We start from the raw sequence: 19,324 nt of genomic DNA on the forward strand, positions 1-19,324 counted from the left end.
AGAAACCCAGCAGCTAGGGAGAAACATGAACACTCACTTGGAGTCTCGTTTGTGTCCACCTGATCAATGGAAGTCCAGTATTCACTCTTCTTTACGTCTATTTGGTATCTACTAACTCCTAAAGGTCTTTTTAATGGATGAACGCACCACTATGTTCATTGGTTTGTCTGTTTAACAGAAAGAACAGTACGTTTTTACAGATCCAGTTATTTTTCTAGAATAATTTCTTCTTTTCATATTATCTTTTTATGAATTGTCCCTTTATATATAAACCACTTTAAATCAAAATGAAATAAGATTGTTGCAAAGACGTTGTAAAGTAGGTATCGTTGTAAAGGTATCAGAAAATAAATATTTAGATATAAGTCTTGAGTTTCTGTCTATGAGACTTTTTCAAATTGAAAAATTGAAAAAGATATCAGGTATTATTAATTCATGTGTTTTTCCGACTGCAACAATAAGTACAAGTTAGTTCACTGCCCGGAGGAAAACACCGGACCTCTCTGAGTGTTTATGCGTGTGTGTGTGTGTTTGTGTGTGAGCAGAGCCCTGGCTGCTCTTACTGTATTTGTGGGCGTTAGCATCGAGGCTAATGAACCCCACAGGGATTGAATAGGACTGCCTGTGGACATGCTAATGCTCACTGAGTGCAGATGTATCCTGTAGGAGGACACACACACACACACACACACACACACACACACACACACACACACACACACACACACACACACACACACACACACACACACACACACACACACACACACACACACACACACACACACACACACACACACACACACACACACACACACACACACACACACACACACACACACACACACACACACACACACACACACACACACACACACACACACACACACACACACACACAGCAGACTGTGAGATGAGTCACAGCTGATGACTGTTAAGGTGCTGCTGTTGGGCTCCAACACTGACTAACGGAAGAATAAAAATATCTTATAAGCTTTTTGTCCCACGCTGGATGCTGTCTGCACCAAAGCTCTGCAGCAGTGTGAAATTAACTGGACAACCACAATGTGTGCGTGTTAAATATCTCCACTTTAGCCTCCACACACTTCACTGTTTTAATTCAACACACACACGTGGCTGAACATGTTAAATGTGGAAGATGGTTTGGAAATGAGGAAACAATAAGCTTGTCTCAACTGGATTTGAAGTGTTATGAAAGAGTTCTTGGGCAGTATTTCAGATTCTGACGTGGGACAGAGCAGTGAATATTTAAGGTGAATATAAACTGTAATATGTATATAAAAATATGTATGTCACGACGCAAACATTTAAGCGTTTGGTTCAGAATTTAGACAAATCACTACACTAAGCATTTAAGATGCATCAAGTGTTCATTCTCCCTCAGCCTCTGGTTTGCAGTTGCATAAGCTGTGAGGGGAGACATTGTATACCCTGCTTAGTGTGGTTTATGCGTAAAGAATAAAGATTGATGTTTTTTTCCTTCATAATCCTAGGAAAACTATTGTGCAATCAGACGATACTCTGCACTGACACACTGCTCATTCCACCTTCAAATTACATTTACGATTGTGCCCATGACAGGACAGTGTCATCAGACCCATCACTGTGTGCTACGCTAACAAAATGGCTGGTGCTTCGAAGGAGAACTCCACCTCATCTTTCTTCTTTAGAAATGTTTCAAAAAGCTGAAACAAAGACTGTTCATAGAGCAGATCTAAGGAATGTTAAATATTTAGTTACATAATGAGGAAATGAGGAACTAGGGAAGATTTCTGTGTAGTACTTTTGCACCTTAAACATGCAGTTGACTGAAAGCCAAATTCAACTTTAAAGCCTTGTCTCTTTCAATGAATTCCGTTTTTTATTTTATTTTTTAGAGGTGTCTGTTTCTGATTCTGTCTGTGAATGACTTGCTGTGTGTCTTGGCTGCAAAAGCTTAGGTAGAAAAAACACAGTGGAAGTGCTACAATCATTTTATCATTCAGCTAATATGAATATGACATTTGTTTTTGGCTCATTTTTTCTGCACTCACGATACATTTTAATTTGCCTAAAGTAAAGGACACATTAAAGTCCAAGCAGCTTGTTGGCAGTGAGGCGTCCTCACATGTGATCATATGGGCTGAAGATTCAAATCCAAAAATTATATTTTGTTCTAACTTTGACCTCATGAGTTTTTGTTCAAGATTACAGTTGATAGTTTCCACGATTTGCAGGAACTATTATCTGCTTGTTTTTGAGTTTGTAATTGTTACGGCTGCTGCCTTTCTGCTCGTCTTCTGTCTTATATGTAAATAACCTGTGCGGGTGCCCTCACGTCATTGGCTGCCATCTCCTGGTCCGCCTTCCGAAGATTGGGATTGGAGCACGCCGGGCCCGACGCACTCCAATCGCAGCACACAGCCATCACGCACCTGCTGGAGATGCCTTCAAAGCCTGTGACTGAAGATCACTCTGCAGGCTCTACTGTGTGAGCGGATGCCTCTCGCTAGTTGCTAGTTTGTGTGCGAATTTGTTAAACAGTAGGTTAACTTGTGTGGTCCGTGTTGATCAGTATTATTGTGATTAGATGTGTCTCGATTAGTTTAGTGTTATGTGACTGTTGTACTCTGACTCAGCTGTGTTTTCTTACAGCTTCCTGTATTTAGACTGTACCACTTTGACAGTGAGGGTTTTAGTTGCTATTTAGTTCGTTATTATCTATTTCTTTGTATGTAAACAGGCTCCCTTTGTTAGAGTCCTCCTTTTGTTTGTTCAGGCTGCGTGCCTTCCATTTTTTTTCACCCTGTTATATAATAAAACTACTTATAATTATTACAAATTCCAATCTGGTGTATGTTGTTTTCCTCTACCCTAGAGGGGGACGTAACAGTAATAAATCCCAAAAATATCTATGTTTACATTATTAACATTATATGTGTTACAATACCTTGTGTTCTACTGTTTCTGCAACTACAAGTACACAATAACACACATTTAAGATGAGCTAAACAAGCTTCTTACTGCCGACTCCAGCTCTTAGAAATGTGAAATAAATATTCCTCACTGTCTTCATGAAACAGATTACTCTACCTCCATTTGATGCATCTGACTTCTGTTTGATTTTGGAAGGGCGAAGAACAGGAGGAGGAGGTTTGTTTTTAAAGACGACAGCTGTCAGAATTTTACCTGAAAAGCTTTTCAGGTTTAAACAACAATTCACCAACACGAAAACAAAGAAATCAATTAAACAAAATAAGTCAACAAAAATCAGATTTTTTCTTCAAGAGCCTCCTGCATAGCCATGGCAACTGATGCCTTCTGCAGCTCCTTTGACAGCCGAGTCCCCGCCTTGGAAACTTGACATGGGAAAAAACTTAGACTGCCGGTGCGCCTGTAGGGGGGGGGGGTCGTACCTGTGTCTGGATGCGGTTCAGCCCTCTGAACCACAGGATCTGGCCTCTCCGCAGCTCCATCTCAGCGTGGTCGATCTCGTCCGCTCCCTCCGTCATCTCCTCATCCTTGATCTCCTCCTTCGTTGTGCCGTGCCCCGCCTCCATCAGGAACTTCAGATGGTGAGTGGGGATGGCAGAGATCAGCTGAAAAAATAAAACGTCATTTTTTAAAACCGCCTCCGCTGATTTAAAAAAAACAACTGTCATTTTAATAGTATTTAAGTCCCACTCAGCCTTTGAAAGATTTAGGAATATACAGTTATAATAAAGAACCTACGAATAAACGAGTGTGGAGTTTGAACATTTTGTTGTTTTACCAAAGTGATGCTAACAAGTGCATTATGGCTTAATGAAGGATCAAGTTTTTTTGACTCATTAAGGGATTATAAATCAGGATATCTTTGTACACTTTGTCTCTGTACATCACATTGTGTAACGTGTATTGTTGCTCTGATTATTCCTTGTTCATTGTTCAAATAAAAAAAGAAAGGAGAGTCACACCCAGCCTCCTGCTGCAGCTGCACATTTTTACGTCTGTCACTTTCCTTCTGCTAGAAACCAAAGTGGTCTAAAATAAATCACAGCCTCAGATCAGCGTGTTTCTGTCAGCATCTTCCCGCCTCTCTGTTCTTTGCCCCCCAACTGAACCCACCAGGCTTCCTGCGACTCAACTTTAGTTCCTTTCTGCTCAATGTATGCTTTCTAAGCCTGTGTGTATCCACAGAGGGACTGACACGCTGGGTTTGTTTTCCCTCGGCGCTCGTAAACAGGCGCTGCTTTCATGTGCCGCGCTCATTACCATGGCGATGGTTGGGATGGCAACGCTGCAGCAGCAAGAAGTGTGACAGACCTCAAATATCCACCTCTTCATCTTCCTCTCAGTAAATGTAGCTTATTCTTAAGTTAAGCTAATTTCCCACAGAACAGTGCAGGAATGAGTCCTAAAACCTGGAAATGAGTTAGCATTTGACCATTTCTGGTTCCCTCAGGTGAATCGGTTTTTGACTGCGGTTTTGGTTAGACGCCTGAAGTAAGGTTTGTTGTGAACAAAGGCTAAAGAGATTTATGCGTTTGTTCTACAACTTAAAATATTTAAATATAAAACATTAGCCACCTTTAGCTTAGCGGTGGTGATGTGAAGTTTGTGATCGTGCTGTAGCTTGTTTTCAGCTTTATGTTTTTTTATTCCTGGCGATTGCATATACGCTTAAAATCATAAAAGTGGTGTGAATACGTGGAGATGATCCTACTGCTGAACAAAACGTTTAAAAAAAAAACTAAGTTGCCAAAGAGCTTATTTTTTTTGCAATAATTCAAAATCGAATTGAAATATCTCATTGCTTTTTTTGTGGGAGCCCATGCAATCAATCTGTAACACCACCTAGTTGAAAAATCGATTCTGATATTTCAATTTGGACAATCAGTAGTCTATTTGTTTTCATTTCTATATTTGTGGAAAGCCAAAACACAAGAAAACCTGGAACAGTGCTGCCGTCCTTGACTTTACGTTGACATTGCTGCAGTTCAGCCGTTGATACGCAGCTGAAGAGACCGTTTTTTTGTCTTAGGAGAAGATATACAATCATTTAAAAAATAAATAAACTCGTATTTAAATAAATGATTGATTTATGCTGTAATTAACAGTGTAATAAGCGGGACCATTGGCAATGAGCAGGGGCCTCATTTATAAAGGGATATACAGGACTGTCTCAGAAAATTAGAATATTGTGATAAAGTTCTTTATTTTCTGTAATGCAATTTAAAAAAACAAAAATGTCATACATTCTGGATTCATTACAAATCAACTGAAATATTGCAAGCCTTTTATTATTTTAATATTGCTGATTATGGCATACAGCTTAAGAAAACTCAAATATCCTATCTCTAAATATTAGAATATCATGAAAAAGTATACTAGTAGGGTGTTCAACGAATCACTTGAATCGTCTAATTAACTCGAAACACCTGCAAGGGTTTCCTGAGCCTTGAAAAACACTCAGCTTGGTTCAGTAAACTAAATCACAAGTATGGGGAAGACTGCTGATCTGACTGCTGTCCAGAGGACCGTCATTGACACCCTCCATCAGGAGGGTAAGACACAAAAAGAAATTTCTCAAAGAGCAAGCTGTTCACAGAGTGCAGTTTCAAAGCACATCCACAAAAAGTCTGTTGGAAGGTGGAAATGTGGCAGGAAACGCTGCAAAACCAAGAGAGATGACCGCAGCCTTAACAGCATTGTGAAGAAGAGTCGCTTCCAGAATTTGGGGGAGCTTCAAAGACAGTGGACTGAAGCTGGAGTCCAGGTATCAAAAGTCACTGTTCACAGACGTGTCCGGGAAACGGGCTACAATAGCCGTATTCCCATGGTCAAGCCACTTCTGAACTCAAGACAACGGAAGAGGCGTCTGACTTGGGCTAAGGAAAAGAAGCACTGGACAGTTGCACAGTGGTCCAAAGTCCTCTTTTCAGACGAAAGCAAGTTTTGTATTTCATTTGGAAGTCAAGGCGCCAGAGTCTGGAGAAAGGCTGGAGAGGAGCAAAATCCAAGTTGCTTGAAATCCAGTGTGAAGTTCCCACAGTCAGCGATGGTTTGGGGAGCCATGTCAGCTGCTGGTGTTGGTCCACTGTGTTTCATCAAGCCCAGAGTAAATGCAGCTGTGTACCAAGAGATTTTAGAGCACTACATGCTTCCGTCTGCTGAAAAGCTCTATGGAGATGAGGAATTCATTTTCCAGCATGATCTGGCACCTGCCCACAGTGCCAAAACCACCAGTAACTGGTGTACTGACCATGGCATTACTGTCCTCGATTGGCCTGCAAATTCCCCTGACCTGAACCCCATAGAGAATATGTGGGGTATTGTGAAGAAGAAGCTGAAAGACACCAGACCCAACAATGCTAATGAGCTAAAGGCCGCTATTGAAGCATCCTGGGCATCCATAACACCTCAGCAATGCCACAGGCTGATTGCCTCCATGCCACGCCGCATTGATGCAGTAATCCGTGCAAAAGGATTCCCAACCAAGTACTGAGTGCATTAATGGACATTTTCAAATGTTTGATTGTGTTTTGCTGTTATAAATCTTTTTTTTTTACTTGGTCTGAGGAACTATTCTAATTTTTTTAGATAGGATTTTTGAGTTTTCTTAAGCTGTATGCCATAATCAGCAATATTAAAATAATAAAAGGCTTGCAATATTTCAGTTGATTTGTAATGAATCCAGAATGTATGACATTTTTGTTTTTTTAATTGCATTACAGAAAATAAAGAACTTTATCACAATATTCTAATTTTCTGAGACAGTCCTGTACGTTCAAAAAATGGCGTACGCCAGTTTCTACGCAATGTTTGCGATTTATAAAATACTAACTTGACAGGGAAACGTGCGGTCCTCCACGCAAACTCTAACCCATACGTACGCATTAAGCACAAAAACGGGAGAGACGAGAAACTGCGACACCGTTGGCAGAAGGAAGAATGGAGGGAAATATGTGGAAATAATACCATAAATAAAATGTTACCTCTCATTTATCATATATGAAGAATTCATTTTCACAAATTGTTTAAAGCCAATCTTAAAATGATTTAACAAACGCCTGTTTGAGACTCCTCAGTGCACACAAAAACATAACTTGGAGAAATAAATAAATACGGATATGTTATTTAAAACCACCTCGAATATGTTGTGCTAATGTTATGAAATGTTTTCTCATAAATGATGCGTTAAGCAGGAGGACAGAATTACGTCTAAACTGACGCCGTTTTGCATTTCTATAGGTTGTAGATACGAGCATGGTTTTATATACTATCATGTTTTTTTTTGTTACTGTCGTGTTTTATGCCGCTTGCTAAGACTTGATAAGTCGCTCGTAAAACACAGGAGGTATGGAAACTAAGATGTGGTAAATTGTACAGCTGATATTACGCAACACATTACGGTAGTTGTATTTCCTTTAACTGGGGGGTGGGGGTTGTTGAGATGCACAGGCTACAGCGGCGGAGACGCTGCGCACAGCTGATTGACAGCTGGGACACAAACCACCAAATACAAAAAAAAAATTCAGATTCAGTCGTCATGACTCCACTCCGGAGGATTCCCCGATCATTTCTTACAGTTTCTCATCAAGGGGGGGTCTCCTCTCCCCGGTGCAAACACACTGTCTGAGGAAGGCTATGTGTATTTATTTTGTCATTAACCTTTTTCGGACCACTTATTTATTTACTTTGGTGACGATCCGACCTCCATGCTGCATCCACCAAACAATATGATTTATCTCGACCTCCCCAAAAATAACAAAAATCTGACACGGTGTGAGACGTCTTTTTTAGCTGTTCTGTCGTCATTTCCTGCGATCTTCTTCATGCAGTCAGTCAAAATGAATGAATGAAAGGGCGTTTCTTTGACTATTTATAGGCAAATATGGGCGTTACGTGAAGCCCTCAAAACCTGCACCGCATTTCGAGTCGATTTTGATTTATAAAGGGAAACCGGCGTAGGAAGTGCCGTACGCACTTTCCTTGCCGGTACGCAATGTTTGGTGAATCGGAAAATGTCGGAAAATATCTGTACCTATTTTTTGGATTTCTACTACGTAAGCAACCTTCCCACGTGAATCCTACGCATGGCGATATAAATGAGGCCCCAGGTCATTATTGTATAAGGAACAACAACAGGGTCGGAGTTCCTTTCCCAATAAATAACTGCCCACTGCGCATTCACTTTACTGATCCTCTGGTTGTGGTTCTGGTCTCACCTGTCCCCACAGCAGCTCTCCGACTCCGATGAACACACACCACAGCCACTGGTCGATGGTCAGCGCCGTGCAGGAGAACGGCTTCCCTCCGAACTGAACGATGACGATCTGAGGAGCAACAGAAACATACGGGACGTGTGAGCTGAGCGCTGCTTCAGTCTTAAAGGATTACTCTTCTGTATTTGTCTTATAGTCAGAAAATCCTTTATGGAAACCAAAACTAACAATGAATTGATCCACTAACAAGTACTGTCTAATATATCTGCTCCTCTCTGCCATAGAACTCTATGTATGTCCACAATTATTATAGGAATAATTCACTGCCTACATTTTTGTTTTTACCAATTATACTTCAAATTGTTGTTCTTTTTCTCACACTCTAAGAGATAATTGAGCCTTCTATATGAATTATTTTTGAGCTTTTTTTAAGATGTATTTCCTCAGTTGGAAACAAAGGACTGCACCAAACGTGTCGGAACAAAAACAAGAATATCTATCCTGAGTTTCAAACTTACAACTTAAAACATATGGTGACACATCTGGTGCAACATGAATTCAGTTAATAGATCATATACTAAACAATGACCTTATTACTTAGAAATGACCCCTTCATATAAATGCTCTAATGAAAAGCCTGCTGTATGTATCTCAAAAGAAACAGTATGCAGTTATTGAATGACTGCACTGGTGTTGGTGGTGGAGTTACCTGCAGGATGAAGGTCCCCAGCACCACGCTGCAGAAGATGGGGTTCTTGTAGATGCCCTCGAACACGTTCCTCTCTCCGTGGATCTTCCTGGCGTTGATTTCGTTGAACAGCTGCATCATGACGAACACATTGAACACAATGGTGTAGTGCTCCGAGGGCGGCGCGTGCAGGGGACTGTTGCGTCCGCTATCGATGTTGAAGATTGTCTCGCCTAAGAAACACAAAATAAATATCTTAATATACATGGTTTATTTCCAACATTTATTCACATCCAGATTTTTGAAGACTGAACAATAAAATCCACAGGCTAAATATTTTACAAAATGGGAAGGACACGATGGATTTCAAGAACGTGCAATTATGAAAAGGATTTTTCAGTGTAAATAAAATAATATACAAATCATTCAAATCACCAAAAAGATTTTTGCCTTCAAATGTGGTAGGTTTGTTTAACTTACCGGCGAAGAGCAGGGTGAAGATGATGGTGAGCTGGTACACGGCGTGGCCCAGGATGTTCTTCATCATGGTCCTGGAGATCAGAGGCTTGTTGCGGCCGTACGGTTTACGTAACAGCAGAGACTCGCAGGGCGGCTCCGTGGCCAGAGCCAGAGAAGCCAGAGTGTCCATGATGAGGTTCACCCAGAGCATCTGGACGGCCTTCAGAGGGGAGTCCTGCAGGAGGGGGAGGAGGAGGAGGAGGAGGAGGAGAGGTCAGGGGTTTCATTTACAGGAATAGTGGAAATAACCAACAGCACAACTCCATCTCTTCACATTTTGAGAAATACAGATTTCATCATAATTTCCAAACTCACAACAAATATTTGACCTCAATAATTTTCAGCACCAACATTTAGATTTATGTATCAACAATGACAACAAATATTTGTTATGCCATTTTTTTAGGTAAATGCGTAGAAAAAGCATTGCAACAGATTTAAGAAGCTTTATTAGAAAACTCTAATAGAAGCGTTTGGATGTAATTACAGCCCTATTTGTAACACTCTCAAAACAGACAGTTAAAAAGGACGTTCATAATTAATAAAGCAAAATCAGAAATGCAGTCTTTTCTATTCTATACTTTCCTCCTCCAAGTCAGACCTGCTGCCAACATTACGTACATTATCCATAATGCACCTTGACTTCGGTCAGGTTAGGGATACCTTTGTTGTGCTAGAATCAGCTAATGATAATATAAAGCTCATCTTTAATTTAGCTATTTTTCATAAAACGTATTTGCCTCAACCAATAGGCCAAGTACAAGTTAGTTAAAGAGGGCCTATTATACTCATTTTCAGATTCATATTCGTATTTCTTGCCTGTACTGTGACCTGTCTCCATGCTTTAATGTTCAAAAAGCTCTTTATTGTTCTCATACTGCCTGTGCTGCAGCACCTCTTTTCACCCTCTGTCTGAAACCAGAGCCCAGTCTGCTCTGATTGGTTAGCTGGCCTGCTCTGTTGTGATGGTCAACTGCTTAGAGATGTCCCTCCCCTTAGCCAATCACGTACAATGTGTTGGAGAGATTTGAAATTGAAGCGAGAGAGTGACATAGTGATGTCATTATGTCACAGAAGTAAACAAAGGAGTCCAATGGAGGGGTTCCAGGAGGGGGGGGGGGGAGTGTGTGGCAGAGAAACTCCCTCTGGAAGGTACACAGGGATTTTAGCCTTTGCAGACCATTTACATGCATAAAAAACGATATACAAAACACACCAAAGGGAAGGGAAAACCTCAAAAGCATAACTTATTCTAAACGTGCAGCACAACTAAAATGCAGTTGTCCTTTAAGTATAGTGGGTACATTAACAATACAGAGATTTACATAGCATTTATATATTTTGTCACACTACCATAATAATAACAACCAATTATATCCTAGAGTGTTGTCTGCAAGGCTGATTCAAATGCATATAAAATACAGGAGAAAGTGTTTACACACACACATTTAGTTGGACCCCCTCCACTTGTGATACCAAACCCACGCCCAGAGCAGTCCCTCTGTGTATACAATAAAGACATAAATCAGTTTACCATCTTTTAATGATCTGTGCCAACATGTCAGAGGATGATCACTGAGAATAAACACAGCGCAGAGACCTGCTGAGTCCCCGCTGTATTTCAGGATTATGATGGTGACGTGTTGCCATGGTTTCAGGCTGTATCTTAGCCTACTTTGTGTTCTTTACTCTGAAGCCGAGTTTGTTATCTGTCCTGCCAGCTGTGAGGCTTTCAATTAATAGTCAGCCGCAAGTTACTTTTTACATTGCGTCAGGTGTTCAGTTTCCTTATTAGAGACACGGTATGAAAAAAAGAGAGAAGAAAGTGACACGGCTGCTCAGACGGTCACATCAAAGTAAAACACTTTTGATTTGATCAAAAATAAATCCACAGAAGAGCAGATGCATCAAACACGAGAGTAAGTGTTCAAATGTAATATAACTATCAAGACAAAGCTCCTGTTCATGTTCCACCCTTATCATCTACAAAGAAGGTAGGATTCGCTAACAGCTGGGCAAAATATATCCTTGATGCTCCTGCCCTATTTGCACATACAGTATTTAAATCATGTAATATGCACACCTTTGGCACAAAAACCCCTTCTATGCAAATAAGCCTAATTGCAAAACGGTATAATGCACAAAGCACTTATAGCCACATGTAGTTACACAGTGAAACTATTAGCTCTTCAAAGTGTTGGTGGAAACCAAAGTTCATTAAACACACAGACTGACATTTTATGTCACTTATTAAATCTCTGTCACTTTTACATTTTCACCTTTAACTTTTTTTTTTAAGACGTCCTATTATTTTTGGGGGGGTTTTCACTTTCCTGTAGTGTTAGAGGTTTTTGTGCAAGTAAATGGTCTGCAAAGGCTAACATCCAAAAGTTCCCTCCAGAGGTAGGCCCAATCCCAAACCGCCCCCTACCCCTCCGTATGCGCGTTCGCACGGAGGGTCCGCCAAATTAAGTGCTGTTCCAAACCAACGAGTGTGGAGCGGTGTGGAGGGGGACTGGGCTATCAAGTCATCAGACAGCGAGTCTGCATCGGTGTTGACTTGAGACCGGTCTCTACCTGACCGGAGTCACGCTGTGTGTGTCCGTCAGGAAACACGCTGTGTACAAGTAGTTCCAGCAAACATCCACTGATAAAGTGCGATGTTAACAACCTCATGATAACCTCGTATTTTTTTAACTTAGGATCATACCTGTGTTTAGTCTAGAAAAAGGTAAATGTGTGCATCTTATTAGAAAAGTTGTGTGTATTTACAGACTGTTGCAAAAACTAAGAAGCTTATAAACATCAGGTTTAAAACTAAAAGAGTTTTACAAAAAAGTAACACAATGAAAGATGTTTGGAGTTTTATTTGAGTTATTAATTTAAATTTTTTGTCAAAGAGATGCTGATTTGAAACCGTTGTTAGGCCTACAGTACATACAGTTACGGTATTTCCTGTTTCTGCCGGAGAGAGGGGAGGCCGTCCCAAAGCTTGCCGCTGTATTTGCTCCCTCCATCTGACAGGAGAGAGCCTCATGTGTCACTCCACGGAGTTCACTCCGTCACGGAGGGAGAGTGTGTAGGGGTACAGTAGGGTGTGGTTTGGGATTGGGCCGTAGTTTCTCTCTCACACACAAAATAATAGTATGACAAAATAAAGAACCTTGAACCTCTCACACACACCCTCTCCCCCTACCCGAGACACCTCCATTGGACTCCTTTGTTTAATTCTGTAACATAGTGACATCACTTTGCAACACTCGTGCTTCTATTGGCTAGCGCTCCAACACATTGTATGTGAAATGGGAGGGACATCTCTAAGCGGTTGACCTATCACAACAGAGCTGGCCAGCTAACCAATCAGAGCAGACTGGGCTCTGGTTTCAGACAGAGGCTGAAAAGAGGTGAAGCAGCACAGGCAGTATGAGAACAATGAAGAGCTTTTTGAACATTAAAGCATTGAGACATGTCACAGGAGAGACACTAAATACAAATATGAACCTGACACATAATAGGGCGTCTTTAAGGAATGCCTCTGCACCCCGTCGGTCACAATCTGAATATTTCATTTTTCTTCCTCTCTTCCTTTGTTCTGCCAACTGTGTCTTTGATGCAAAGAGATAATAACGATTTGACAAAAAGAAAGGAGCAAATTGCACCAAGCTGTAAAAATGTTACATCACTTGCGGCTGCATTCTGTTGCGGTGGCAATCCATCGTTTGTAAAATAGCCGGTCAGTCTTTTTTTCCCTTGTTTTCAAGTTCTCATTTAATGTACATCCCTAAATCTGGCTCAACCAGGTGACTGACTGTAGAGACACTAGCAATGTATTCCTACTGATATTATACTCTGTGTGTAGGAAGTCACAACTATAGTCTAAAACAAGAGGCAGAAAGGGTGAAATAATGTTGAATGCTATAATTTCAATGAACATTTATATGATTCAATTATTTTATGATGATGTTTGGACTACCATAATAACCCCAATGTTGACAGCTGGGACCGAACCGCACTTACAAACACAGTGAAGGAATGTATTGTTTGTTTAAACCGGCTGGTTATTTAGATTATTGAAAAGCATATTAAACACATTTTTACATGCTGATTGTTGTTAAATATTGTAGTTTAATATACATTTTATGTTCACTTATGTATACATAAATGTGTCAATGTTTTAATCTTATTTGATCTTATTCTCAAATTGGAGTAAGGGTTAAAAAAGGATTTCCCTCAGAGGATAAATTGAGTATTTTCTTATCCTGATTAGTGTGCAGCTGTCCTACCTGTGTGATGCAGGCGCCGGTGAACGCCACGATCACGGCCACCACGTTGACGGTCAGCTGGAACTGCAGGAACTTAGAGATGCTGTCGTACACGTTTCTTCCCCACATGACGGCCTTTACGATGCTCGAGAAGTTGTCGTCGGTCAGGATGATGTCAGACGCCTCCTTTGCCACATCTGTGCCGGCGATTCCCTGAAAAGAAGGAGCAGGAAGTGGAAATTCAGATCCTGTGTTATCTAATTTAGACAAAAAAACAGCTTACAGCATATTACAATATGATAAAGAGCTCCATTGCAGAGTATAATCTGATCCGATCATTCAATGCCAGTTTCTGCAAGATAAATCTGAGGAGTAGTGAGTTCTGAGGGGGGAAGATGACTCTTCACTCTTGTATACAATATACGATGACGGCTCACAAGAAAATGTTGTAATCATCTCATACCTAAAAGATAAGGTCTAGTTTGCGCACAATTTCACGAGTTTCAGATTCTTTTTTTATGGAGTTTAATATGACTCAGGAATACCAACTCATCAGTATTCTTCTTTGCCTTTACAGTATATCAGTCTGATATACGCAAGGAGAGGGAAACACCAGCTGCTCGGCTTCAGAGTGGATAATGTTTCAATTTAATGTAGAAAACAACAAATTACTGGAGGCTCCATTTGACCTGTTTGTCCTTTAAAAAAAAAACCTGACAAGGGGGCCTCTGGTTTAAAGGATAATGCAGCTTAAGTGTACAAAGCTTGAAGGGACCATTTTTTTTAACCCAATCATCTGGTACATTAAACCAGGAGAAGGTATGTTGTGTTCAAATAAAAAAAACATATTGTGAATCTCAGCGTCTCTGCCGAAGGAGGTGGATCGTGTCCGCTTTCCAGCAGAACAGGTGATAATTACACTGGGACAAATGGGCGTCAACTGAAAATATTCCAAATGGGACACTTTAGCACTGAAAGGTCTGCGGTTGAAATCCCCATGCTGCTTCTGTGATGTGTTCAGGAACAGTAGCTGTTGTCTGAGCGCAGAGCAGCTGCTCAGCAGTCTGCAGGGGACACTGGCGTGCCGATGACTTTCCTCACAAAACAAAGGTCACAATAACAACAGAGAGGAGGCAGCTGATGCTACTCAGCTCCTGCACATTTTAATGTGTCAGTATCCACTGTAACCTCAGCTGAGCATTTGTTCAGAGCAACTATTTGAGCTCTGAAGTCAGCTTGGAAACCAACACAATTTCATTCTTTTTTTATGATTTTCTCCGTTAAGATTTATTTTTCCAAGGATCATTTGGATTATACAACTTACTGTTAACATTTCACATTTATGGCGTTGAGTACATTTTTATTAGTTTTTTACCTTTATTACTGCTTAAAGTTGAAATGAAGGTCTTTGTCTTTATTTCCACAATATTTGAACTCAAGTGAACAACCTTCGGAAGCTTCATACTGTAGCACACAAACCCGTTTTTGCAGTTTTAATGACACCCTTAAATGTAATAATAATAATAATAATAATGGCTTTAATTTATAAAGCACTTCATATTTGCATTCAAATCCCGAAGTGCTAACATCGTAAAAAGAATAAAAAGCAATAAATAAAAATAAATAAGTAAAAAGAATAAAATAAGATAAAAGGGTGATAATAAATAAATAAAAGGTCTAGGGAAAGGCTCTATTGAAGAGGTGGGTTTTGAGGCCTTTTTAAAAAACCTCCACGGTCTGTGATGCTCTCATGTGGTCGGGGAGAGCGTTCCACAGACTGGGGGCAGCCGAGCAGAAGGCCCGGTCTCCCATGGTACGGATTTTAGTCCTCGGGGGTTTGAGGAGGTTTGAGTTGCTGGAGCGGGTGGTCCGCACGGAGGTAAGGGGGGTGAGGAGTTCCTTGAGGTATGGAGGGGCTGTTCCATAGATACACTGGTGTGTGAGGACGGAGACCTTGAATTCGATCCTCAATTCCACGGGGAGCCAGTGTAGTGATTTCAGGATGGGGGTGATATGATCATATTTGCGCACCCTCATCAGGATCCTAGCAGCGCTGTTCTGGATGTACTGGAGCCTCTGGATGCTTTTCTTAGGGATCCGATGAGGAGTGCTTTGCAGTAGTCCAGCCTTGAGGAGACAAAGGCGTGGACTAGCTTTTCCGCGTCAAACAGAGTGAGTGAGGGGCGGAGTTTGGCGATGTTCCTGAGGTGATAGAAGGAGTTTTTGCACAGCTGTTTAATGTGGGCCTCAAAGGTCAGATGGGCGTCCATTTTCACACCCAAGTTGGTGACTGTTGAGGAGAGGGTAATGTCCTGGCCGGAGAAGGTGATGGTCGTGATGGTGGATGACCGAACCTGATGTGGGGTGCCAACTATAAAAGCTTCGGTCTTGGAGCTGTTGAGTTTCAGGAAGTTTAGCTTCATCCACGCCTGTATCTCCTCCAGGCAGGTAGTGAGTGTGGGTGAAGGCAGGGCTGCAGAGGAGGTAGGGTTGATCCTGAGGTACAATTGGGTGTCATCAGCGTAACAATGGAATGATACTCCATGTCGGCTGATGATAGAGCCAAGGGGGAGCATATAGAGTGTGAAAAGGGTGGGGCCGAGAACTGATCCTTGAGGGACACCACAGGTGACGTTGTGGGTACCCGACTCTGCCTCACCCAAGGAGACGTACTCTGTTCTCCCGGTGAGGTATGATGTGAACCAGTCAAGGGGACAGTCAGAGAGTCCGATGGTGGAGTGCATGTCTAAAAGCATGCCATAAATTATTATTTACAGACCATGTTAGGCTCCAAGAAATATAATAATGTATGTTGTTCTACTGTAAAGTTTATTTTTTAAATACAATTTTACATGATTGATTGGAAACCATTCCACTCCGGGAATAGAGGAAAAGCTTAATCCTAAAGCTATATATGCATATTATTAAATAGGATAAAACTCAGTTGCATTTCAAAGATTTAGGTGAAGATCTTCAGTGATAATATTCAGTCAAGATGGATATAATGTCTGATATTATTTACTAATATAACAGAGAGAATGTTCTCCCTCTCTGAGTTGATCTTTGGAGAACAGTCTCAGTAACGTGGCAGCAAAGTGAGACCCCGCTGTGCTGATGAGCACCGAGGCTCGGTATTTATTGATTTATTTTTCCATTTCACAGCTCTCCTAATGATTTCATGGCACTAAACTAAGAGTTATCGTGGATGACGTTTTGGGAAAAAACCTTCTTTCATGGCTACTTTAAAAATGTAATGAATTTATTTTTTCAATATTGAGAATAACGTGGAGCTAACTGGAGCAGCAGAGGAGTGAAGAGCTGTGGCACACATGAAGAAGTGGTTACCATGGCAAAGCCGACATCAGCTTTCTTGAGGGCGGGGCCGTCGTTGGTGCCGTCTCCCGTCACTGCCACCACCTGTCGGGTTTCTAACACCGTGCTGTCGATGATACCTGCAACACAAACAATTCTCCGTTTCAATCAGGGTAATACATTTCAAAAAGGACACTAAGAAAAAATACAATTTCTATTTTTGTCAGAGCGTTTGTGTTTGATGTGTTTTTATTGTGCCGATGGGTTTTTGCCTTAATTGCTCTTGTATGTTTGCTTTTAATGCCATCAACCTGAATGGCTAAATCTGGCACATTAACATGATGGACTGAAGTGTTCATGTTATTAATGTGCATTGTCCCTTCTTAAATGTATATAAAACAAAAAAATATCTAAAAACACAAAAATAATCCAATGATATCACTGTAGTCCAATGATAGATATGGACTGAAACTACGATTATCTCACTTTGTACACATTGGGGAGTAACAGATTACATGTAAAGGGATTATGTAATCAGGATAGAATAAGGTAACTGTATTTCCTTACAGTTATATCAAAAAGTGTATTCCTGTTTACTGGTACATTTGGATTACTAGCAGGATTACTGTGTTACAGTATATTTTCAATAACGATGTATTTATCATAGCTGTTAAGCAAGAGACTGCCTCAATTTCGTTTTTGTTTTTCATTTAGGCTACTTTATTGTTTTTTATTTTAAATATCTTTTTTTTGTAATGCAGTAGGTGAACAGCTGATTCGAAAAAAAACAACCTTTGTTTGGTTTCAATTCATGTATTAAACCAAACCTGCATTTGTAAACTTAACTATTCTTAGGGTTAAGGGTGAGTTAAGAAGACACATTTTTGATACTAAATATCTTGGTTTCTTCTCTTCACATTTTCTGTTGCCTTATATGATACACTTAAAGGTGACCTATCATGCAAAATGCACTTTTGTTCCAGGGAACTCACCAATATATATGCAACATATGGCCTCAATGCCAGGTATCAGTAGATGAGAATGATCATTATCTCCAGTGGATTAACACAAACCTAGTTAATTAAAACGATGCACAACACATTTAAACCTGCAGGTTACTGGGAATCAATGAATAGTGCAGCATTGCCTTACCTCTTTAGCAGTGCTTCCGAAAAAGCCTTTATGATGTTCTTAAAATCCATCTCACGAAGAATGTCATGCTCAATTGACATCAGTGTTAGGTTTCCTTTTCCGAGCACCACTCTCAAACCTTTTCTTCTCCGAAATTGTCTCCTAAACAACCTACATCTGTCACTCAATCACTCGCAATTTGAATAAGTCACATGTGAAACATATTCTCATTCTGATTGGCTGTTAAGTGGTGCCCACTGACTGTTACGGAGTCATCATTTTTGAGAAAAATCTCTGGAATCCAACGATCTGATTGATTAGCGGAGTAAATGATCAAAAACGTATGGAGGGAAGATATTTTAGTTTGGATTACTGGTCTGGGGGAAGCTCGCGTGTGTGTGTGTGCGTGTATATACGTGTTTGTGTTTGTGTATTTTTGCGTTCGTTTCCCGGGGAAAACACTCACGAGAAACACTGGCTGTTGTTATGCTTGCTGTGACATTAAATTACTCTGTTCTCCACTTGTAATTATGCCGTTACAAGCTTCAAAGTTATATTTATCATCTGAATTTGCAGAAACAAGTTTAATATTCTGAAAGCCAAGACTTTGTTTATTTGAAATTAGATGAAAACAAACTGTAACGGACCCTGCCGTGTTATCTATGATTACTATGCCTGACATTCATAAGTTCAGCGGAGGGAGGGGGAGCGGCGCTGTGGAACAGCAGAGTGGCGAGGGAGAGCTGTCTTCTTCCCTTTACAACAGGGGTGGGGAACCTTTTTCCAACATCCTCCGAGGGCCGTACAAATGATTGACCTCTGCTTAAAAATACTAAAATCACAGCCCATTCATTTCGCCTTTCTTTCATGCTGTGCAAAGAAAAAGCAACCTCTTAATCCAGATATTTTACCATGACCCGCGCATGCATTCACGTGCACGGTTGTGGCATGACCACCAAAACAGAAAGATATGGACACAAGATGTGTGCAAATGTATTTAGTTTCCTATCCATGTGAACATGATTTGAGTGGGGGGGGGGGGGGACCTAACCTCCTCTAGGAGGGTCTGGGGGCATGCTCCCCCGGGAAGATTTTTTTTAAATGTTGAAGTTAAAAGCATCAATCTGGTGCACTTTGAGAGCAACATTAGGAGATCTATGGATACATCTCTCAACATTCATATGAAACAGAACTGTAAGCAGATT

The 19,324-nt window shown here is 40.8% G+C and overlaps 1 protein-coding gene across 4 annotated transcripts in view; it reads right to left on the minus strand.

The window, feature by feature from the left end:
• Window positions 1–19,324, minus strand: part of LOC307039986 (plasma membrane calcium-transporting ATPase 1-like) — a 141,757-nt gene that overhangs the window by 10,779 nt on the left and 111,654 nt on the right. For all 4 annotated transcript variants that reach the window (XM_079682476.1, XM_079682474.1, XM_079682477.1 and 1 more), the window contains 6 exons: window positions 17,022–17,128; window positions 13,698–13,889; window positions 9,376–9,589; window positions 8,917–9,128; window positions 8,211–8,318; window positions 3,417–3,599 (listed from right to left, as the gene is read on the minus strand). In XM_079682476.1, coding sequence (XP_079538602.1) covers window positions 3,417–3,599; window positions 8,211–8,318; window positions 8,917–9,128; window positions 9,376–9,589; window positions 13,698–13,889; window positions 17,022–17,128 — 1,016 coding nt within the window. The remainder of the gene's footprint in view (window positions 1–3,416; window positions 3,600–8,210; window positions 8,319–8,916; window positions 9,129–9,375; window positions 9,590–13,697; window positions 13,890–17,021; window positions 17,129–19,324) is intronic.

The sequence above is a fragment of the Notothenia rossii genome, assembly GCF_949606895.1.
Source record: "Notothenia rossii genome assembly, chromosome: 5".
Taxonomy (NCBI): Eukaryota; Metazoa; Chordata; class Actinopteri; order Perciformes; family Nototheniidae; genus Notothenia; species Notothenia rossii.